The 24,737-nt window shown below is 42.8% G+C and overlaps 1 protein-coding gene across 3 annotated transcripts; it reads right to left on the reverse strand.

Annotated features, from left to right (window-relative positions):
* Positions 1-213: 213 nt before the first annotated feature.
* Positions 214-23,578, reverse strand: KL (klotho). Of its 3 annotated transcripts, XR_014009072.1 has the most exons (6): positions 22,023-23,578; positions 15,856-16,366; positions 13,177-13,445; positions 11,118-12,225; positions 3,455-3,520; positions 214-903 (listed from the first exon to the last, which is right to left on the reverse strand). XR_014009072.1 is itself a non-coding variant. In XM_081197901.1 (5 exons), exons 1-5 carry the CDS (start codon positions 22,776-22,778, stop codon positions 3,513-3,515), a joined length of 2,652 nt encoding a protein of 883 aa, XP_081054027.1. In that variant the 5' UTR covers positions 22,779-23,578; the 3' UTR covers positions 3,127-3,512. The 3 variants fall into 3 exon arrangements, 2 of the variants coding, with proteins under 2 accessions (XP_081054027.1, XP_081054026.1); XM_081197901.1 differs by lacking the exon at positions 214-903 and having other exon boundaries at positions 3,127-3,520; XM_081197900.1 differs by lacking the exons at positions 214-903; positions 3,455-3,520 and adding an exon at positions 3,913-8,721.
* Positions 23,579-24,737: the final 1,159 nt, after the last annotated feature.

Genomic DNA, 24,737 nt, shown 5'->3' on the forward strand with positions numbered 1-24,737 from the left:
TAGTATTTCTTAAAATGTTATCTGATTCATTTTTCCATTCCTACCCCAGCTATCTGTAAAAAAAGAATCACTGTTAATTTGATGTATCTTTATATTACATTTACATCTTCCCTGTCTGATCAGTGTCCACAAATTTCATTTTCTGTTTTGTTTTTTGATTCTTTTTCAGGGGCAGGGGTGGAATCAAAACAATGAAGTAAAATCACTTATAAACTTTGCTTTACATCTAGTAAAAGCAATATTGATTGCAGAGATCCTCTGAAGCTGTTTTGGTTCAGAAAAGTTTTGCATTGCCTTCTAAAAAGAAGGCAATCTACTAGTTTGTAGCAGTGTAAATGAATGTATTAGTCAAAATAACACAACAATCCATTATATTAGATGTAATGACATACAAAAATGTGTGTGTTAGGAGAAATGCGCAAAATATATATATATATGCTGATGAATTTTCATCAGGACTTTTCTCAAAAAGAATTGCTAACTGATGTGGAAAAGTGGAGAGCTAAACTTAAGACTGGGGAAAAACTAAGAAACTGAGAGAAACTAAAAATGACAGATTCACCCATCCCTGCTTGACTTGTCAACATACACCACAGAGTACTGCTATATTCCTCCAATTATTTAAGACACAAGCTTCGCACAGTTTCCATTTTTACCACTTTATTCTAAGTGTGCTAGGTACATCACTGAAAAATTAAGGCTTACCTTATGTTAAAAACATCCCCGCATTTATTTATTTTTTACTTTTCTCAACAGGCTCCTTCTGTAGGGGACTGCCCCACTTTTACTTACAAATCTTGCTGCCTTCTGAATCTCAGGATTCTTGGGGAAGCTGTGCAGTGTTTGATCTGATCAGCTGCATCACTTTTCAAGTGATGTGCCTTTCCTGCAGTGGCCCCAAACCTGCTGAGATATTCAAGTTATGGTTATATACCAGTGTCTGCTGTTGCATTTGTTTTTATAGAGAGTTAGACCCAGACGTCGCCTCCCATTTGCAAATGGGAATCCAAGCAAGCCGAGACTCTCACTGGAGGAAGGAGGGAGGCAGTACCACCTCCCAGGATGTTGCAGAAGACGCTAAACCCTCCAAAGCAAATTTTCAAAGGGGAGCAGGAGAAACTGCCTCCCCTTCCAGCAAAGCAATACGAGTGAAACTCTGATCACCACAAGTCTGGATACAAACCTTTATAATAGTCAATAACCCATCTACTTACCTTATATTTAACGTATTTCCCCAAAGCACTCATCTTCCTCTCAGTATATCAAATTGCACTCATAGACACGAACAAATTCCATCTGGCGGACAAGAGAAGTTGGGGAGGAGTAACCTTATAAGCAGCCAGGGTAGTACAAGGTCAGAGAATAATAAGTGCTGCTCGGTTTGACTCCTTTGCTTGCTGAAACATCTACAAACCTCTAGTCTAGAAATCCCCTGTCCCAGCAATGTGTGGTGTGGCTCTTGGAATTCCCCACTCTTTTTCAGGCTGGCTGTAAAAAAAAGAGGCGTGGGAAGCAGAAATTTTAAGAGGCCAGTCCTTTCTCATCACTGCATCTCCAGGCAAGCAAAAGCATCACCTGCTGAATCTATGTGTGTTTAAGATGCAGAAGCTTGGGGGAATGGGATGCCGTGCTTTCCCCCAATATAGAAAGCAGCCAGTGTGGGGCACTGAGAAGCATTGAGCACATGGAAGGCTGTGGGGGGTGGGATTTCAAACATTTCAGGCTCCCATTCAGGACAGACCTGAGATGTTTTGCTGTCAGGGGCAAAAGACAGGATGGTACCCCACTTCTTTCATGTACTGAAGCCAGATGGGCTGACAGTCAAATCTTACCTCAACACTTCTGATGGGACAGCAACTTCTACCCCACAGCAGGCTGAGCACAGCAGGTGAGGTGAAGGGGTTCCCAGCAGGCCATGCACCAGACAACTCCAGCAACGTGCTACCATTTCCTGTCATGTCCCAGAAACATCTGCCACCTGTGGCAGCTGCCTTTTTCCAATGGTGCACACACACATCCGCACACAGCTTTCAGCCGAATAGGGAAGCCTCAAGCAGCCCCAACCCTGGTGATTTTCGACCCAAAGAAACCACCACCAGAAAAGGAAGTTCACACCTGCATTTTGTACAAGTCCATTGCAAGGAGATGCTGCGAGTCAAATACACAGCTGTGAAAAGCCCTTTAGTGAGACCTGGGACGTAATGTATGAACAATGGCATGGCAAGAATCAGAAAACAACAAAGCCCATTTGAAACTGATGCATCGTAGAATGAAACCAGCTCCTTAGAGGTTTCCATAAGAGATTGTGATGGTATAGTTTTACAAACATGTATTAGTTCTTCCAGAGCTAGCATTTCCCTCAGGCTGTTGCGTGTGGAACACATAATTTATACATGTTTCTTGATTAAAAACAGGGAGCTTGCAAAGCTCCTAGCTAGTTATCCACAAACTAATGCAGAAATTCCTTCACTCATGAGTAACCAAAGGCTACAAAGCCGTATTAGATGCACCGATCTTCTCAGTGGATGATGAAGCTGGGAAAGAGGAGACGGCAGCTACAGGAGCTGAAAGTGTGGGGCTCCTGTGTCCTATGCATGCGTGTGCACACTTGATAGAATAGTGGTTTCAGACCAATCGCCTCTGTGAAGCATTGAACGTCTGCCTGTCAAAATAGAAAATAGCATTTCCAGCTGATGCTGGAACTTAAACAAGCTGGACTTGTAACAAAATGTTCCAGTGTGGCATGCACCTGCTCAGTCTCCTGTGCTTTTTCCCAGGATACTCCATTCCCCTTCCAACCGTTTTCCCACTAAAAAATCCAAGGATGTCAATCAGCATTCCATGGATGAGTAGCTTAGTCCGTACTGGGCAGGTTTTGGCATCTCCCCATTAGGCTCCCCTGCACCTAAATATTTTCTGTACTTTTGCAAATATTGGGTTTCTCTTGAGCGCACTGATACCTTCCTCTTATGTGTGGATGGTGATGCTTTGGCTAAATAAAGACTGGTGTTCACCTCTGAACTTTGGAAATGGAGAGAACTAATAAAGTGCTTGGCAGGGGGTTGGACTCGATGGCCCTTGTGGTCTCTTCCAACTCTAGGATTCTATGATTCTATGATGCCCAAACCAAGGCAAGCCATGTAACATTCCTGAGGCTCATGTGTGTCACACTCCTTAAAAACTTACACTGAATTTATACCTGGGTGCATCTAACTACAGATCTCTTGCATCAGCCAGGAGCAAATCAAGAGTACCATATTTCCAATGAGGCAGGGTATTAAAGTAATATAACGAAGCATCCTCAGGAACTGTGTGAAAGGTGATATCCAGTCACATACCCTGCAGAAATGTTACTGGTTAACAACATTAAACTCGTGCACATCTCTCAGGTTCAGCATTTAAGACGTAAAAGTGAGGCTGGCACATTGCAGGGGTGAAGATGGATAGAACTTACCTTACATGAATATTTGTGGGTTTTTGGGAATGACAGCAAGAGTTTCTGATAGGTGGAGTCATGTGGCTAGGGGGAAGCAGAAGCATTTCAGGAAGTTTGAGATGAGGGAGAGAGAGAGAGAAACCACAGGAGATTGTCCTTCATCTTTAAACCTAAAAATCTTCTTGACTTTCCAGTTAACTATTAATTCCAATTATTCATTCATAGGATAGCTGAAGAGAAGCCTAAAGGCCGCATGGGGTAAAGTAGTCTGTGCCAAAGTTCATGTTCCAGAATGTGTTTCTCATAGCCGTCCCTCACATTCTGCAGGATGCCACCAAGAGTTGGTCTGCATGTTACAGAGACTTGGGAAATAAGAGATTGTCTGTGCAGAGTGGGACTCAAACATCTGACCCACAAGGTGTCCCAGATATTTGCTGGCTAGGGCAAAATAAAACACGAACAACCCACCACCACCACTATTCCACATACAGAAGCCAACCAGACTAACAGATGAATCTCACCTCAAAACTGCTAATGGGCCAGTTCCTCCAACAGGGCAGATTACAGGATACAGGGCAGGCTCTATGCCACACGGAGCTGTCCTCCAACACTCACCATCAATCCCCGCTTTCCAGCACCTGTCACCTGATGCAGCAGCCTCACTCTGCCCAATGTCAGGGATGGCTGTTAAATTTAATATAACTAAAATAACCGGCCTTCAAAAGCCCTGCAAGATAGAAGTAGCAACCTTGAAATCCTCCTTCCTTTTCTTTTTTTCAGTTTCCATCTCAATGGGAGGGAAGCAAACAATGATAACATTTGTGAGGCAAAATCCATGGATGTTTCTGGGGTGATGGGGAAAGTGAGGCCAGTATTGGGTCTCTGAAATCACTGGTCTCTCCACCCTCAGAAAGTGATATCATATGCTTCCTACACCTGAGAACCCACTCAGATCAAAAAATTCCAGGGTTAGCCTACTGGGCACAACTGATCTTAAGCACCCAATACTTCAAGATATCCAGGGTTATAAATCTAGAAATACCACCTGGCCGAACCAGAGAAGATGGTCAAACTGCAACAGTGCAAAGAAAATAAATCTGATTGTTTAAAAGAGGCAACTGTTAAAGCACAATTTATAAACAAGGTAATAAACACAACATACAATTGTTAACTTGCAATTAACTTATCTATTGTCATACATTCCATAAAAACTATCAATTCCACAAAAATATTCTGGACAAAAATATACTTTTAAGTGTTATAGTTTTTAAGAAGGTAGCATTCAATGTACATTTATTGACAAATAACATAGTTTTTGAAAGTGCACAGAGTCAACTACATTGCATGCAGATTTGAAATATCAAAAAAGAAAAACCATTAATCTTTACATACCACTTACTTTATTAAATAATCCACGGTGCTTCATAAAAAATAAAATCTGTTTGCACTCTCCATCCATCCATCTAACACATATCTATAGGGTGCACTTCACAGAAAAGTGCGAATTCATAATTTACAAATAAATATTGGGGGGAAATGTGCTATTTGCAACAGGCAGGGAACTGGGTCACATTCATATGGGCAATAAGTGGCAAGGCAGAGCTGTCGTTTTTTTCCTATTCAAAAGCTGTTTTGACTAGCTGAAAGCACATACATTTTGCCTGCTAAGGCATCATATGAAATTGTGGTTTCTGAACTTTTTATTATTATCATCATCAAAGACTGATTCATACAAACTTTGTTGAATGAGCTGAAATGAACTTAAGCTGCTTTAGAGAGAAATAATTTCTGCATGGTGGCCAGGTATTTTGAATTGATGTCAACTGCCAGCTCACCTCAGCCCAGTGTGCTGAATGTTTCCTGGCACACTGAGAGCCACAATCTGGGCTTATTCCACTGAAGGTGAGCCAAGCCCAAACTCCTGGAATCTTGATGCATAAAATGTCTTGTTTTTCATGTATCTAATCTACATAAAAATGTTTACATGTTATCAGCCACTGCTATACTGTATTTACTCAAGTCTAATGCGCCATCGAATCTAATGCGCACCTCAATTTTCAGAACCTTGAAACCCAAAAAAGGATTTTCTGGCGAATGTAAATGTGCCATCGAATCTAATGCACCCCTTAATTTCCACAACGTAATTTGGCCAAAAAAGGTGAGCATTAGATTTGAGTAAATACATTATTTTATTTCAAAGAGCTCTGCATAAGTAGCTAAATCCTCTGTACAATGGAAATCTGCACAGGTATTAGCCTCACTGCAAGTTCCTTGCAATCTCAAAAAGTTATGTACACATAGATGGCAGTTTGAGCTAGATAAAATCTTGTCACATTATCTTATATTTGCTTGTCTGTTGGTTAATAATCACATCACTCAAAATGGTTTCTTTCTCAGCCTGCGATCACAAGATGCCTTCTCAAGATGAGAGGGCTGTCCATCTTTTTCGTCATGGGTCTAGAAGTAACTTTGCAAACCACTGCCTCTCTGTGTGTTCATTGAGATTGTGAGGACATGCACAAATTAGTTCCTTCTTATGGTGATGAGAAAATGCCAAGTGGTTGCTAGGCTAACTCAGCAGCGATTGGAATATGGATCTTTCACTGTCTAGCAATCACATCTTCCCTTACCGTTTTTTCCTTTCCTGGAACAGTTATCAGGCTGTGCTTGTGAGTGTCAGAGGTTTAGGGTGTATCTAAATGTACAGTCTCAACACAGGCTCACATTCCGAGCCCTAGAATGTTAAACTGTAGGGACACCGCAACTATTCATGTTACCGATCAATCAGCACTTCATTGCACAGTGAAAAACACTGCCTCGCAATGTGCCAAATAGAAAACTGTAGCAGTGATCTGCAGAGTAAAATTCAAGCATGCGGTGCTGAATCCCATATGCAGAGTCTGAGAACTTCAACTTGTAATGTAATGAAAATGTTGGGTTGTATCCAACACTGCTGTTCCACTTACACAAAGGGTTTTTGCCTCCTCTTATCCCCTGCAGCTCCCCATGCATCTTCACAGTCTGCTTCAGAAAACTGGAGGATCCTTTGGAACAAATTTTGGGGGGCACAGAGGGAGAGGAAAGGGAAATCCCACTGCACCAGTCAAACGCCTTTTGCACAGAACTGGAAACAACCTTTTGCCTCAAACCTTGTACTTCTGAATAAAATTTGGCTGAAGGCATGCCCTCTCATGCATGCTGAGAGATCACGGACAGACAGAATACGAACACTTCCAGCAAAATAATAGGCATCTTTACTTGCAAGTAAACCCCACTGTGTTCAGTGGGCTTTGTCCCTAGTAAATGTACTTACGGGACAGCTGCCTTAAATTGGGTGCTAGGTGAAAATAAACCTAAGTGCATAAAGGGGTACTGGGAGATACAGTAGAAGCATTTCCTTGGAAAATATAAAAGACAGCAGTTATTTGGTTCTGTTTCTAGAAAAAAAAAATAAGTTTCTTCGTGCCATGAGATTTATGGCTGCTATTTCATTTTTCTTACTTTAATATAGCTGCCCAATTCAAGGGCAAAAATAGTCAGGATATAACTCCCATTTGTTGCTTGAAAATACCAAAACAATTCTCAGTTACTGACCTTTTCTTATTGTCTAAAACTTATGACCTTTTAAATCCTCCTGGCTGTCACTTACCTTTATTGAGTGAAGCCACCCCCAACTACCAGAAACCATTTGCATTGCTTTCCTACAAGAACACAATCCCTTCAGGTCAAGTAAAGTAAAACACAGACTGGCCACAATCCCTTAGTGTGACAATAATACTAGCAAATCAAAGGACAGGCAGTATCATGGCATCAGCTGCTGCCTTTTATACATATAAATCAACATCAAAGCACTAGAATATCAAAATCGCATCTCACTTTAGCAATTCCGCTTTGGCTACGAAGCTCTCCTCTTTCTAGAAAAAAATGCATTTACTTGTTTTCACTCTTGCTCTTGTCTCATCTCCTTAAATTAATTTGGAATGGTATAGCCATACATCAACATGAAGCTATAAACAGATTCCAGATACGAGTGCCATTTTCCTGCCATCAGAATCCATCTTTAAAAACTAGCTCCATGTTCAAAGGTGGGGGCATTATTCAGATGAAGAGTGAAACTGCTCAAAGCCAGTCGCTGAATCTATCCTTGGTATGACCAGAGCCTAAGAGTCTTAGACTAGACAAAAAAATAATTTCATTCTAAGGCCTTAGCAGTCAAATGTTTACGATCCACCACGTTGGTTTGGACATAATGCTAAGCCATTGTTTTAACCAGCAGCAGTTAAGCTAAACCACAGTTTAGGGTTTCGAAATGGAATCTGCCACTCTTCTCATTGCTGGAGTAAAGGGGGGTAGTGTAAAGTGGGGGCGGGGAGGTGGGTACATTATCATAAATGCCAAAACATGGTTTAGTGTTACATGCAAACCCTACTCACATCTACCCAAAATACAACGTATGTCTAAGTGAATTAAATGATCAGACTAATTTTAGTCCTTCAGCTAAAAGAAACAGGGATTATCTAGGATGGAATTAGAAATTCACCATCAGAGAAGAAACGCTAAATTTCAAGATATCAGGTATGATTAAACTCAAGTTAGAACATCCCCTATCCTCAACGAAAAATACATTCAGTCTGTTCAATGAGGCCTGCATTGACCTCACTATGCATGAAGCATTATTCTCACCATGACTCTCCCTCAGTGGATCAGGGGATGGGTGCTACACCACCAGCAAATTGGGTGGGGGGGAGCCTGCTAACCTAAAGTGCTAATACAGAAAGGAGTCACACAAGCTTCGTGGGTACAATCCATTTTCACATTTAGTGCTCCACAGCACTGGGCAGCATGAATGATTTCATGGTGCAACAATAATCACAGTCGGGTGTATAATTATTTCTGAGCTCCCCCAGGAAATGCATATGAAGGACAATGAGCTGCAGGAAAGCCGTATTCATGCCTTCTATTGACCTTCTTGGAGTAGTAAGTGATCAGAAATACAGTAACAATGAAAGAAAACAATATAAAAGAAATGAAAGCAAGCAAAGATCTCCTGGGTTGCAACGAGTCACATTCTGGGCACAGAATAAGCTCCTTGAGGCAGAGCAAGCCAGCGGTTTCCGAGCCAGGAAAGGTGTAATTGTCAATAATCTGTCTATAATGCATCATGGAAGACTTTGGCTCATATTGATTCACTGTATATCGATAGAGTCCATACGATCTAGGATCACCCCTATCGCTGAAAGAATAGGCAAAATAGCCACGGAGGTTAACATTATCCAAGGTGTAGGCTGCAAAACAGAGCACACATACAAACAAAATGCACACACACACAGAGGGGACAAAGAAAAACAAATTAGTGCCATGTTTGTTTTACCGCTAGTCCACCATACCAGTATATGTTATATAAACTCTAGGCATCTCGATCTTTAAAAACGAAAGTCCAATTCCACTTAAAAGTATCTGGGTGGTTCAGAGCCCACTAGTCTCTCTCTCTCTCTTCTCTTTCTCTCTCTCTCTCTCTCTCACACACACACCCACACTCATAAAAACCCATTCATTTGCACACACACAGACACTGATTTGCAAACCCCATCCACTGCATCTTCCAGCTCTTTCCTTAAAAAAAGCTTTCTTTCTCCCCCCTCCCCCATTTTCTCTTTTTTCCCATTCCCCCTTCTCCCTCCCTCCTTCTCTCTCTCCCACCTTTACTTCCCAGCTGCCATTCCCTCCTTGACAATTAAGTTTGCCTGCTTGGCAATTAAGTATTAGAGAAAAGGGTGCCATTTGTGCAAATGAAACACACACGTAAACTTAATTGCCACAAACAAACAGAAGGAAAACTGTGGGTTGGATCGCAAGACACTGTGTGCCAGACCTGGTCTGAATGCCAGTGGTCCTCCACCCCTGATCTACAACTGTAGCCGTCACAACATACATTTAAAGCTCTCCCATTCAACTTTGAGAGTCATGGCTTCCCCCAAACAATCCTAAAAACCGTAGTTTGTTGGGGTGCTCAGAGCTGAAAGGAGCCCCCTCACAGAGCTACAATTCCCAGCCCCAATTCTTGGGGTGGGGGGGAGGCCATGGTAGTTAAAGGGGCACATGAGTGCTTTAAATGTATGCTATTGATGTGGCTGTGGTGTAGAGTGGTACCTCGGGTTAAGAACTTAATTCGTTCTGGAGGTCCGTTCTTAACCTGAAACTGTTCTTAACCTGAAGCACCACTTTAGCTAATGGGGCCTCCTGCTGCCGCCACGCTGTCAGAGCACGATTTCTGTTCTCATCCTGAAGCAAAGTTCTTAACCTGAGGTACTATTTCTAGGTTAGCGGAGTCTGTAACCTGAGGTACCACTGTAACCCGAGGTACCACTTTATAATTTTAGGGGCCATTGTCTTGTTGAGCCCAGTACTGTCTACTATGTCAGGGAGCAGATCTCCAGCACTCAAGAGTCTTTTAACTGATACTTTCTGCATCCAAAAGCTATTGGCAGGCTACGACAATCGCTATGGCACTGAACGATGGCCTTAACTGCATGTAACCTTGCCCTCCACTGACACTGCAATACCACAGAAACCCATCTGTGATGGCGGTATTAGTTTGTTTATTTATAAGAACATATGAATCCTGCTTTTTTTTTGCTCTAAAACTGAACCCCATAGCAGCTTACAACAAAATAAAACAAACATTCGTGAAATTAAAAATCCACTACAAACAGATGAAACGCCAAGAAAAACACAGCACAAATATTTCATTACCATCTAGTTAATGCAATAATAATTCGCATACCTTCGGCCTCTATCTCATCACAAGGAACAGGCCCTGCACAGTGGCTCTCGCTTCTTACCCTTCATTATTTTGTTATTAAGCTAGCTTAATTTCACAGGGGGTAGGGGGAGGAAAGCCTTTGGTGACTATTCATGGCAACAACATGCAACTATCTTTTTCTCAGCAACAGCAGACAGAAGGGCACTGAGTTCCAAACACTGCCTTGGGACACACACAATGTACTATGCATGTGCTCTGGGTATCAACATGTATTAATTAGTCCGTCCCTTATAAGAGGCAATGGCCTCATCCAGTTGCTGAAAACTGGATTTCCAGTTATCTTCAAAGCATAGTTCCTGCTCCCAGACTTTGGAACTCTCTCTCTAGAGAAGTTAGACTGTCTCCCTCCTTGTTGTCCTTCAGCTGGCAGGTGAAGACCTCCTAATTCCAACAGGCTTTTGGGAACTGACTGCTTTTTAATGAAAGGGCTGGTGCTGTTTCTATTGTAATTCTCTGTATGTTTTTATTACGCACACAGTTTTAATTCTGTTAACGTTTATTACAAATATTTCACCCCCTATATTTTAGCTTCTCTTATTTTCCCTGTCAGGGGAAAAGGCAGGGTATACACATAATAGTTGCCAGTGCTTTTTTCCTTTTTAAAAAAGTATGCTTAGGGGTACTCTCATTTTGACTCAAGAAAATCACCATTTTATAGTTCAAATCGGGGGAAATAGATACAGTAAATGGACAAAAGTACAAAGATTCACAAAATGTTTAGGGGTATGCGTACCCCTGTGTCTGCCATCCAGAAAAAAAGCACTGATAGTTGCTATTACATATCACACACAGCATTCCAGAAAACACACCAAGAAACGTTGGTCTTGAGGAACATAAGCATTTCCGCAGGACTCTTACCTTTCAAGGCTTCGTTGACATACCGCTCCATGTAATATATTCTCAGTTTGTCTCGATCCGGTTTCTGCCCGTCATCAATTCCACTGGCTAGGATGTAGATTGGGATGTCGCCATATTTATCCTTGACCCATGCGAGGAGCTTGCGTAACCCCCAGGGCACCACTGGAGTTCTGGCAGGTGACTTCACCCAAGTGATGTCATTTTGCTTTTGGACCTCAAGGAGGTGGTCATAATTGGCGGGGTCTTCGTTTATGGCGCTTACGAGAGACGTGGTGTAGTGGCTCAAGGCGAAAAAGTCGAACGAACCACGTATTAGGTTTCTTTCTGCCTCCGAGAAATAAGGCAAGTGCAAATAATGGGAGCCTAGGCTGTTTTTCCGGTGAAGCCACTGCCTCATCACATCTGGGTAGTCACCACTTCCAAAGATAGGCTCAGCAAGCCAGCCAATCTTAAACTCCAAAACTCGTCTGGCTGCACTGTAATCGTTTTTTGAAAAGGGCTCGACCCAGATGGCGTGGAAGGCAATTGAGATTTTACCTTTCTGAGTCTTCCTGAATGTTTTATCGTACAGGCGCCATGCCTTGGCGTGGGCCTTCAACAGGTTATGGGCTCCTTTGTATGTCAAGTTGTCATCGCTAGGCTCGTTCATTGTGATCCAAAATTTGACATACTGGCCAAGTTTTTTAAAGCAGAACCTGGCATACTCAACAAAAGCGTCCACGATCTGCCGGTTCTCCCATCCTCCATGCTCAGCGAGAGGAAGAGGAAGCCCTTGGTTCTCACCCATGGGTTGCCACAAAGCAACGACAGGAGTTATATTGACTCTGAGTAATTCGCTGACAAAACACTGATAGTAAAACAGAAGAGTGTGGTTAATGTAAGATTCATTACCTAGAGGGAGAATCAAAGGCCACACCAGCGAAAAATGGAAGTGTGTGACATGCATTTCCTGAAGTAAAGAAATCTGGAGCCTGAGAGCCGGAAGATCAACACAGTGAGGTTTGCGATTTGGAACACCCCTTCCATCAACTTTAATCAGCTTCTTTGTATGATGGACATCCCAAACATAAACATTAGGGTCAATGAACTGGGACCGTGTGGTATCTACCTGGAAAGAGAGGGAGAAGCAGATTCAATTTGTCCAAAGTGTGTAAACTCACAAGCAAACAAGTTAAGTAACCTAATAATAATAATAATAATAATAATAATAATAATAATAATAATAATTAGGATGAGGGACCTGAGAGTCAACATCTGGAGATCTCCATGTTAGCTATCTCTGCTTTATGGAGTATCTAAAGTTTGAATCAACAAATGATTTAGATATGCAATAAATCTTTCAGGAACCAATCCGTTTTAAAAACAGAGGGAGCTCAGAATACTTTTAAGGTGACGTCCAAACGATTTATGGGAAATGTGTCTGCCGTGCACTAAAGTACACCGAAATAAATCACAGCAGCTTAGAAATAAGATGCGGCTTAGAAATAAGTGACATGCTAATTTTAACCAACTTAATATTTAATGACATTGTTCTAATTTACTATGCTAATGTCATAGAAGACTGTTCAATAGCTCAAAGGACAAATATCGAGCCGTCAAAATTGATTGACACACAGTATGAGGAACAATGAATTCCCCCCCCCTTCCCTTCACTGGAACCCGATATGTGCTGGGAAAGCCCACAGAAGTCCTGTGTGTACGGCCTACCTCTAAGGAAGAAGTAAGAATTAACAAGGCTGCAACATGTTTTCATTTGATTGTGTTACCTTACCACCGCTGCCTGATCTGTCCCTGAAAAGAACAAATCTGTGGGGGTGGTTGCTTTAAATCAGAGGGGCACAACGGAATGGGGAAGATGCGTACACACAGACACCCACACACTGAGAGTTCTGCCCAAAATATAGCACCCAAACATGCCCAAACTGTGATGTTTGTCAGAGGGGAGGCCCTACGGCCCCAATTAGAACACATGTCTAGGAACGAAACAAAGACAATATTATTATTTCACCTGTGCTACAGGAAAATTGGAGGAAGTGATTTGCTCTCTCATTTGGCTTACCTGAAGAAAGCTTTCGGTAACCCCCCAAGCAAAACCACAGGGGAAAGTCCCTTCTATGGGCTGGTCTTCTGGTACTGGGCGGAAGCCATTGTTCTCTATCACCTTCTGGTAAAACATTCCTGAAGACTTTAGCATCAGTTTCTTATCCTGACTTTGAAAGTCAACGTAAAACAGACCCCTTCGAACGCTGTAGCCCCTGAGCCATTCAAAGCCATCCATGAGAGACCAAGCCGTGTACCCGATGACAGTAACTCCATCATACCTGACAGCTGAGGAGAAAACAACAAAAATAAGATGACCTCACTTACCCATCTGCACACATTTGAACAACTGCACTTAAACAGATTTGTTTGTGGTTAAGAAAAATGCTACCACTTACATATCCTGCTCAGTGGTTATCAAGCTATGGTGTTAATATTGCCAGGCAGATATGGCCTAAATAGCCTAAGGATCCCTCCACTACATCCCAGTGGGCACCTGAATTGGTCCCATGGTATTTTTTCTGATGGAAAATGCAATGCCTGGAAGCTTTTGAATACAGCACTTTTAAACGAGCAGGTACCTCCATAAAAGGATGTATTTTCACTCGTTGTGACTTCTTCTACAAAAATGGTGTAACAAAACTGTTAATTGTTTTATATAATTTAGTTGGTTCCCACATCTCAGAAGCCCAACTGACCTCTATCAAGTCCCATGCTGCACAACACTTCCAGCAGAGATTGGGCAGGTACCCTTACTTTTGACTTTCAGGTGTCTCTTAAAGACTTATTCATACAGTTGTTTGAAATTTTCTCAAGTCCCAGTCATTTTAATGATGGTTCTGTACTGCTGCACACTGCCCTGATGTTTTATGAGAGAGTGGTATATAAAAGCTTTTATAAATCATTTGCGTGTTTTGTTTTGTTTTTGAAATTGCATTACTTATTTGTTTAGGAAACTTGAACCCTGTCCTTCCAGTGCATTTGCATCACCTAAGGGTGGCTTACATTTAAAAACAAAACAATCCCACTAAAGAAATCAAATGACAGCACAAAAACCGACACAACAGATAAAAATATTCCAAAATGGGGTTCTACCCAATCTATCAATAATGTCTGACAAGGCAAATGCTTCAAGAACAGGAAAGTTTAACCAGTCAGTGGGAACAGTAAGAAAGAAGGGGAAATGGAGATCAGAATACAAGGCAGTCCTTTTTTCTGGGGCGGACGTAGGGGTATGCATACCCCTAAACATTTTCTGAATCTAACGGGAGAAGAAACTTAAAAAAATTAAAATTTTAGTTTCTTCTCTAGTGTGGTCCGTTGAATAGCATGGTGAATCGTCAGTTCCGTTGCTACCCTCAATGGCAACCTCATTTCCTTTCCCTGTGTTTCCTGAGTCTCGGACAGAAGCAAGCGTTTCATGTGTCAGCTATGTAGTATGAGGTAATGCATGTTCTTTCTACTTCTGTCCATTTGCTGTATTTATTTTTCCCGATTTGAACCATAAAATGGTGATTTTCTTGAGTCAAAATGAGAGTACCCCAAAACATATTTTTTTTTAGAAAAAAAGCACTGATATAAGGTATTCAGAGGTATTATAGAATATTGGTGCAGCCACCAAGAAGGCTCTTCTCTCATCCTGCACAACCTTGCCTCAGCCACACACAGGACATGGAAATTGTCCTCTCCCAGGCATCTTAGAGAGCAGGCAGCATGGTATGAGAGGACAAAGTCAGGTGACCTAGACCCAAGATATTTAGGGTTTTCAAGGTAAGCAGAAAAGCAAGACAGAACTTTTACTTAATTATTTACATGCTTAATTAAAATACTACTCTACTTCAAAATAATGACCGTCCCAAAGTAACTAGCAAGTGTTGCAAACAATAAAGACAACACTCTGTAGTGAATGTAAAGTTGAGCTGATAAAAGTTTTGCCACTTATTTTACGTCTTTCATCAAAGTTGTTTTAAAATAAAAACCAACACAGGCATAAAGCAAACCCCGTTTTCCATGGGGGCCAGAATGTGCTGCTTGGTTGCTAAAAAGAGAAGTTGTATCTACCATCTGATGCATTTTCCAACACTCAAGCCCCTTTCCATATTCATATAAAAATAAGGACATATGTAACTGAGACACAGCTTTGTAAATCAGCTGTGAAAGCAGAATAAGTACTCCCAACAGTTATTTTCATTTCTTCATTACAGGAAGAATGAATTCTTGCAGCCTGAGAAGAGACTCTTAAGGTCATTGCCAGAGAGTTACAGAAATTATATATGCACACACACACACCAGAGAAAGAGAAAGAGAGAGAGAGATTTGGTATATATTCTTATCTAGCAAATATTTACTCAGCTATCTGACGCATTAAAACTAATCATTGGGTATCTCCTGCCTGATTCTCCTGCAAGCCTCATAGCCAAGAGTACAAACATCATGAAGTTATATTAAGCAACCAGCTTAACTTTTTGCTGTAACCAAAGAAACATTATCCAAACTTGTTGGAAAGCACTTGGCAACCGCAGAGGCAAGCAAATCCCGTTCTTTTGGAACCTCACTCTGTAATGAACACCTGGATAAATGTTTAAAGACTCACTGGGTTTTAGCCTCTGCAGAACTTATTTAATGAATGTGAGGATAATGTTTCCCTTAACTTGTGCCAGGATAATAATGGTGACAAGAATACCATCTACAAGCCTACCTTTCAGAGTGTCCATAATGAAATTTTTAAGATAATTCGTGTACTTGGAGTCATCGGTCTTAGTGTTACCAGAAACGTACCAGCTGTTCTCCACAACGAAGATCTCTGGTTTGTTATATTCACTGCTTATCCAGTAAAGCAGAGGCCTTAGGCTTAGCGATTCCAGCTGGCGGAATAACATGCCAGTATCCACGAGATGGAAACTCAACGTTGCCCCAAACGAAAGAGCAAAGAAATCGGCTGTCCCTCTGACAAACTTCTTCTCTGCTTCGGTGAACTCAGGCAGCACAGAGGAAAGATTACTCTTCATGCTCTGGGGATAGTCTCCATCAATAAATATAGGTTTAGCAAACCAGCCCAGCACAAAGTCAAGAGATTTCTGGCATTCGTGAATACTGTTTTCAGTCATATGTAGAGGTCTTATCCAGTGAGAGCCTAAGGCAATTGACACTTTACCTCTTTGTGCAGGACGAAAATGATCGTTGTAAAGATGCCACACTTTGGCATGAGCCTATGGGAAAGAAAGTCCCCAGTGAACCGTTTTTATTTTACTCATTTTTGCTGTTTTATGAAATTATGTATTCAGTCTTAACAGATATCTGTGTTACCAACTAGATGGCAATAAGTCTCTTGGTGGCTTTAGGGCCTCCATTCAATCAAAGCACAGTGCAACATTTATAAGAGAGCAAATCTTATAAAATCAGCTGGCTTCCTTCAACTTAAAATTAAGGAAAATTAGCCTCACAGCTAGCAATACCACTCTGCCCTTTGGGACAGAACTGTTCGCTCTCATTCTAATATCTCAGAGGAAGGGAAACATAATGCTAAACCAGAGTTTAAATTAAGCTATGATTTAAAGAGAATGTGCAATATACTGGTGTATGCTACCCTAAAGTCCCTGCAGTGCTCTTTCCTTTCCCATGCAGAGGCTGGCACATGTGAACCAGCGCTTGTGGCTTGTTTCTCTCATAACAAACGATAACAGTAAGTCAAGACAAACTTTGCCACTTTCCTCTGGACATGTTCCAATTTGTCAACATATTTCCTAAACTGCAGTGGCTAGAACTGGACGAAGTACTTCTGGTGCAAATAGGTCCACAAAAATTAGTGGTTCAAACAATTTTACTAGTCCAATGCCCATCATTTGCCTGCATTGCTCATTTTGTGGCCAAAATGAAAGGGAGCAAGGAACCAACTTTTGTATACCATCCTCATTTGGTCCCCCATGAGCAATTCTTTAAACAGCCAGTCAAAAAGGCAAGCCAGTCAAAAAGGCATTTATAATCCTGCTCTGACTCAGAAGGATGAATTGACTAGCATGAACACATTCAGACTCACAACCTGTTGGTAGCAATGTGCTTTTTGGAATCTGTCTCTCACCAACCTGAAAAGCCATGGCTCCCTTCCTTCAGAGAGTCTATCTCCTCATCATTATCACCAATTTCCCCTGCACTACTCCTACTTAATGTTACCCCTTGCTTGCTTGCAAGGGAGACGGCTAACGTGCAAACAGGAAGTGACATCTACTGCTCAACTATCACCTTTTTCTGGACCGGAATAAGAAGAGGTGGCTGAACAACCAGCTTGCAATGGTGAGGAGGAGTAACAGGTCCAGGAGACTTTCCCCAGTTGCTCCCGCACTGAGTTGTGGTCCCTCAGCAGATGCTTGACTATGCTGACCCTTAACACCAGCTCTGGAACAATCCCAACAGCCCCATACATGTGGTCAAGAAAGATGTTCTATCTTTCCCTTTACTTGCCCCTAGGTTTTAGAGCACTGGTATGTGAACCTATATTTTCACATAATGGAACATGTGGCACACTTGGAACCATTTCACCAGTTGCAGAGGGGGAAACCGTGCGTGAGAAAACACGTCTTCACAAAGCTAAAATCATGAGAACTGCGTGGGCAGGTGAAATAAATATCACTTAGTGATGGAAGTCCCACAGACAATGATAACTAAATTTCATGAGGGATCATTAAGTGCATCCTCAATTTCTGGCAAACAGCAGTACTTAAATGCTTTGTTATGCCTATATCTGAAAGGGGGTGGAATCTCAGATAAACCTTGGCACCACTATGCGGAAAGCATAGAATGCAGCACAGAAGAGGGTATCAGTTTTTGAGTTGGATTCAAACTATTTAGATGGTTTCTTCAACAAGAGTTATTATAGTTAATGTGAAGACTTCAGAATTATCTCTAACATAAAGGACATGGCAGTCCCCATCTTATTTGCAGTAGCAACCCCAGTAATTGCAGTGAGGGCATGGAACAAAATTACAGGGTTTAGGTAAGACACACAGGACTTGAAGATTTATCTATATGCAGGTGGTGCTACGTTTTCACTAATATAGCCAAAGGAATCAGTGTCCTAACTAAATTAGTTTAATTTCTGTCTTTAAAAAAAATCTTTAAAATCAGATTAGTTCCAATTTTAATCTTGGAGAAGATACTGGTAATCAGCACTAAGCATTTCTGTTAGATATCTGGGGATATATCTACAAACCAATCTTTCATCAGCAGTTCAAGAAAATAATGAAAAACTGCTAAAGGAAGTGGCAAAAGATCTGAAAAACATGCCTTTCCATTATTTGTCACGGATGGCAAAAATAGCTGTAGTCAAAATGAATCTGCTTCCCATATTTTTTTTTAATTTGAATTTACCTTTAAAACATGACATTTCAATATTTTTGAAAGGCAACAGATTATTTTGTCTGTGGTAGACTCTTGGCACTTGGCATATTTCCCAAACTAACAAGTTTCACAAGGGAGGGACAGCAGCAGCTGAAATAATGTGTGGGATTCATGGGCTCTTCCTGCAATTCCAGTGTTTTGAAAGGCTTTTGGACATGCATTGTTTACAGCAAGGATGGGTAACCTGTGGCCATTCAGGTGCTGTTTGACTCTATGGGCCATCAGCTCCAGCAAGCATCACCAGTTGTCAGGGATGAGAAAGACAGCCCAACATCTGAAGAGCCACAGGTTCCTTTATTATGGAAATTCTGGGAATCTTATTATTACTGAGTTGGGAAGAATTTTTTAAGCTATACTTCCAGAATCAGTAATTCAGGCTCCAAGCCCTTACTGCAGAGTGAAGTATCTTTGAAGCAGCTCTCAACTTTATTCTGAAAACTGCGGTAGATGCTGCTGTTTCTCCTCTTTGGAATCATAAGCAGCAGCATTCTAGAGAGTTAGACCTCTGACTTATCTAGCCACAACTTTCCAGAGAACTTTCCTAGCCCTTTCTGGAGATGTGTGGTATTATACCTGGGACTTTTTTGTATGCATATATGGGCTACAGTACTAAGTTTGCAAATTTTGGGGAAACAATGGGGGAGGAAAACTAAAAGGCCTGGCACAGAGGGATTACAGTCTGAGGTGCAATTCAGATGCAGTGGACTTGGCTTATAATAGACCAAAGATTTCCATCATAGTTTTCCTCTTAAAATATATACATCCAAAATTCTTCTCTGTGCCTAACCCTAAGCAAAAGGCACCTCTCAATTTTGCTTGACAGAGCAGCATGTGCCACGACATCATTATTACATCGCTTCCCATCTACCACAAAGCTTATGATCTAGTGCTCAAAGCTGTCACACTGTGCCAATTTTGGTAGACATGCTGATAGAAATTACTCACATCTGACTCGGATGCTGCAAGCGCAGCTTTTAATACGGCATGTATCACAGGCAACTCAGTGCCACAGGAGCTTAGATCACTGCCAGGCCAACCTCTGATGCCAGCAGGGATGTTGATTGGGAAAGTGCTCTTGGCCCTCATCCCAGTCCGCGTACAAGAACTTGTTCACCTTAAATCGTATCAAGAAATACTGCAGGTCTTTAAAACTAAGGCACTGTAATCCTATATACACTAACCTGAGTAAGTCCTATTGAACTTCTGAGTAGACACAGAGAGGACTGTGCTGTAAGGGTGCAATCAAATGCACACTTTCCTGTGACTAAGCCCCACTGAACAAATTAGGATCTACTTCTGAGTAGAGATGGAGAAGGGTGGGATAGATGGCTGCAATCCAGTACATATTTGTTTAAGAGAAAGTCCCACTAAATTAAAAATGCTTAGCTAAGTGATGGATCTCTTGAGTGTGAAATTTACATTTGGACTACTGGATTGCTTTTTGTGCATCCGGTAATAACAACTACATTATTTTCAATGTTCATGTCTCTGTTAAGATGATGTATATTCTGTGACTGTGACTGTGGCCATATTTTACTGCACTTGTTGGTATTTGTAACACATTCGTCACTATTATATCTTCCTTTTGTGAATTGGTCATGGTTAATAGTATAATCAATTCATGTGGGTTCTCCTGCTTGTTCATTTTCAAATAGAATAAATGCTACTGGTAATGTATTGTACAGCTGCTTTCAGATATGTGTGTTTGTCTTTTCATCTCACCTTGCAATATTGGATGAAATGCAATTTTATCCATGTTTATATTTATCAACTATGCCTTTGATAAACCGCTCTGTCACCTACAGAATCTCATTACACAATAAATTAGGCTGCAGTCCTAAATACACTTACTAAGAAGCAAGCCTCATCCAGCATAGAACTTAGATTTGAATAAATATGCGTCACATTGTACTGCACTTCTTTAGGATACTGCAAAGATCTGCAACTGACTGACATTACTATTCTTCTGCAAGCCCACACATTTATTTTTGCTCTTGCTGCTTTAGTGGGGAGAATTTGCTCTTCCTCACCTTTCACCTTCACAGGCAATTGTAAGCATTTAAATGTGGTAACTAATCATAGAGCCAGTGCGGACAGGGGAATGTTTATAACTAGAACTGGGAAGCCCAGAGTTCAAATATTCACTCAGCCATGAAGCTCACTGTGCAACAATGGGCCAGTCTTCCTCTCTTAGCCTAACCTACCTCACAGGGTTGTTGTGATAGTAAAATAGGGGGAATGGCTCAGATATACCACACTAAGCTCCTTGGGGGAAGGGAGATTAATGCAACTGACAATAATAAAAACATTCTAGTTCAACCTCTTACACCAATAATACACCCTAGCAAGTTTGGCTCTGTAATAAACTGGGATTGTTCCAATTATGATTTGCCACAAGTAGTGAGTGATTCAGGAGTTAGCAAGATGTGTTTGGCCAGAGGTGCCAGAAGGGCAGTGGGTAAGTCTAGTTAAATAGGTCCTGATAAGACAAGCAAACAAGCTGTCCTCCACATGCTGGAGAAGTTGAGGTGTTTGTTCTATAGGAAAAAATCCCAGCATCCTGAAATGTTAAAAATTCCATTGTTTTCTATAGAGCTTTAATATTTGGGAAGGTTATAGTCTCATAGAACAGCAGGATTGGAACAGGCTTGAAGGTCATCTTCAAGAGCCAGATGTACTTACTTGACCATTTTCCTCCTTTGTGTTTTTCCAATTTTTGGGTGACTAGAAGGCAGTGGGGTATATCCTACCTTTTATGTTTCCATAGGTGCATGCCATACCCTGTTGCTAAGTTGAGCCTTGCTCACTCTTGTCTGCTGCTTGCAGCAAATCTTAGGCTGCACTCCTTTACGCACACTGACTCATGGAATACACTGGAACTTGCTTCTGAGTAAGCAGGCCTAGGATTGCACTGCCCTTGCTCTAAATCAGCCTTCCCTAACCTTATAACCCACAGGTGTTCGGCAGCACATATACTAAAAATAACCCACAGGTGTTTTGGCCTACAATTCCCATGCTGGTTGGAGAGTTATAGCCCAAAACATCTGGAGGGTACCAGGTTTGGGAATGCTGTTTTAAATTCTACACCAGGGATGAGGCAACTGGAGCTCAACCTGTTAGATGCTGTAGCCCAGCAACATTGAACTGGAAGGGCCACGGGTTCCCTACCCCTGTTCTTAAGAGGAGCCAGCAGCAGTCATTCATTTGCCTCGGAAAAGACCACAAGTGGAGATGACTGAAGAAAGGCCCCATTCTCCCTTGGCAACTTTCCTCGGGTTATGTGCCTTCACTGGAGGTTTTAAAGCAAAAGTGGGATGGCCATGGATGCTTTAGTTGAGATTGCTGCGTTGCAGGGGGCTGGCCTTAGATGACCTTTGGGGGGGGGTCCCTTCCAACTCTTTATGATTCTCCCCGGTGGCCAAAACTCATGGCGAACTTCGGCTGAGCCATGTTCTCCTTGGGCGTCCTTACCTGGAGGAGGTGGTGAGCCACCCGGTAGCCCACCTCCCGCCCTCCCCGCACGCCGGGGGCCAGCTTGCCCGTGGCGTAGCCCTGCCAAGCCACGAGGTAAGGGTTGTCCATGGTGAGCCAGAAGCGCACGTGCTCGCCGAAGTGCCTGAAGCAGAGCTCGGCGTAGTCCCGGAACAAGCCGACCAGAGCCGGGCTCTGCCAGCCGCCATAGAGCTCCTGAAGGCGCTGGGGCAGATCCCAGTGGTAGAGGGTGACCACGGGCTCGACGCCGCGCTGCCTCAGGCCGGCCAGGAAGCGCGCGTAATGCTCCAGGGCGGCGGGGCTGGCGGGCTCCGTGCCGTTGGGGAGCAGGCGCGCCCAGGGCAGCGAGAAGCGGTAGTGCGACACCCCCAGGAGGCTCAGCGCTTCCAGGTCGCGCTCGACGCGGTTGTAGCTGTCGCTGGCCACGTTCCCCGACGGCGCCTTCGGCTCGGCGGCGGCGGCCCGGGGAAGGCGCTGCGCGAAGGCGTCCCACACCGAGGGCCCCTTGCCGTCCTGGCTCCAGGCGCCTTCCACCTGGTACGCCGCGCTGCCCGCCCCCCACAGGAAGCCGTCGGGGAACGTGTCGTCCAGGAAGAGCTCATCCTCGAAGGGCAGGCGGGCGAAGCGAGACCAAGTGGTCTCCCCCTGCCCGGGGTGCCCGGCCAGCGGGCGGCACAGCAGCAGCACCCGGGCCAGGAGGAGGAGCAGCAGCCCCGGCGTCGCGGCGCGAGTCATGGGGGAGGCCGAAACGGAGGTCGACGACGGCGAGAAGCGGGCGCGGGACCGGCTGGCGTTGTCTGTCCCCTTTCTCCAGCCAAGCCCCCTTTATCCCCTCGCTTCGCCCTCCCCGCGGGGCTGTTAATCATTACCGCGGGGGGAGGTGGCGGGAAGGAGGGGGGAGGTCAACCGGTTTGCACCGAAGGGAGACGACGACGGGGCTCTGTGCCTCCACCTCCCCGCCCCACGTCGGTGGGCGCGGGTGGTGGTGTCTTAGGCACTTCTCTAGGAAGAGAGGCATCCGCGCTGGGTCTTTCTTCCCCCGTCCCGTCGGGAGGTGTCAAAAGTGGGAGATGGAAATGCGTCATTACCTTCGCGCGCCTCAAACAATGTTTTCTTTCTTCTTGGTGAGACTTCGGCTCCCTGCACCTGACCTTGCTTTTGACGGCTCCTTTTTCAATCTCCTTGCTGCTTCTGCATTGTTCAGTGATAAACTTTGACGCCTAAAAGGAGGGGGGCGGGTCCACCATCCATTCAGGGAGTTGGATCTTGTTTCCCCTTCTTCCTCCGGCATCAGCTCAGACTTGGCGAAACTGAACTCATGTCTGGCTTCAAATTCGAGATTCCCTGAACGCTTTGCTACGCCGTGGTTTTATTTTCTCACCTTATCAATAGTCACAAATCACGTTAAAGCATTTGAAAGACTGCGGTGTGTAGTGTCTTTCATTTCTGCTCTTGGTTGCAAAGGAAGGGTGAAGGGGAGATCCTGTTTCAATCAGCGAGTATAGAACTGGAAAGTAGTCCTTATTCAGGATTATTGAGCATGGCATATTGGGATGTGATCTTGCATATGGTGGTTAATTTTGTGCTCACAGGTTCTGAACAAGATTTAAAGGTAAGCGCATATCATGTGTTGAACAGTGCCAAGGAGTTGTTTTCTTTCTTTCCTCTCTCTCCAGAAAACCGGGAAGAATGGAAACAAGCCTTTCTGTATTCAAACTGCATCGCTGTAACTTAACATTGCAATACAATATATTGAATATATATGTTGCAACTACTTTAAAACAATTTTTTTTCATTTTGCTTTCTGAAGATGACAACATTTGCATTAAGGGAAGAAGGAAAGCAACTATTCAATTAGAAACACTTCACAAATCTTCAAGAGAGAAAATGCACTGCTTATTTACCGTAATTATTTAATCATCCCTCTTAATTGGTTGAATAGGTGTAATACATTGGAGTCTTGTAAAGGACAGGATACAGTACTCTGCACTTAACATCATTTAAAGAGACCAGGGTTTTTTATTTAAAAAAGGTATAAAGTTGCATATTTAAAATTTGAATGCAAGGTGAGACTTTTAAAAACAACCTGCATGTGGCAGGGAGGCCAGCAGCCACACACAGATGTTCTCAGGAGATAAAGTTACTATTTAACTAAAGATTGGAAGCATTGTGATAATTTAGATTTATTTTTAGACAACGGTCATTTGGAGATGGAAAAATGCAAGCAGTTGCTAATACTTAGAATATTTCAGCAGGAATCTGTTTATATTTTTGGCTTCTTACTGACATGTCATGAAAAATCAAAATAGATCTGCTGCAAATTCATATTCTTTTGCACTTAAAAAATAAATAAAAATACCACCAGCTCCTCCAGGGGGTAGGATGGAACCTATGGTACCACAGCTGCCAAGAACATTGATCAATGTTGTGTGTAAGAAATATAGTTTTAAAAAGTTTGTCACTGGACCTGTCAGGAGTTTGTCCAAAAGTGGTGCCTTATTGGACCTGTGAGCACAAAATGACAGCTGAATGTGAATATTCCTTAATGGCTGGCCCATTCCCCTGAAGGGGAAATTCATTTGTGAGGCTGGGGTGTGAGGAGATGAGCCCTTCGTGCGCTGTTTTCCCCACACAATTGGCTAACAGTTTTGAAACAAGAGGGAAAGAAAGATGGAAACTGCAGGAAACTTCCTT

Source organism: Podarcis bocagei (assembly GCF_964188305.1).
Source record: "Podarcis bocagei genome assembly, chromosome: 6".
In the NCBI taxonomy this organism is placed as follows: domain Eukaryota; kingdom Metazoa; phylum Chordata; class Lepidosauria; order Squamata; family Lacertidae; genus Podarcis; species Podarcis bocagei.

Bases quoted from the DNA above. Each gene is read 5' to 3' on its own strand.
- KL (XM_081197900.1), bottom strand. From the start codon at position 22,778: ATGACTCGCGCCGCGACGCCGGGGCTGCTGCTCCTCCTCCTGGCCCGG. The intron at 13,446-15,855 runs GTAGGCTTGTAG...TTTTCTCCTCAG, and splicing joins CATTATGGACACTCTGAAAG to CTGTCAGGTATGATGGAGTT. The intron at 8,722-11,117 runs GTAAGAGTCCTG...TCTGTTTTGCAG, and splicing joins TGTCAACGAAGCCTTGAAAG to CCTACACCTTGGATAATGTT.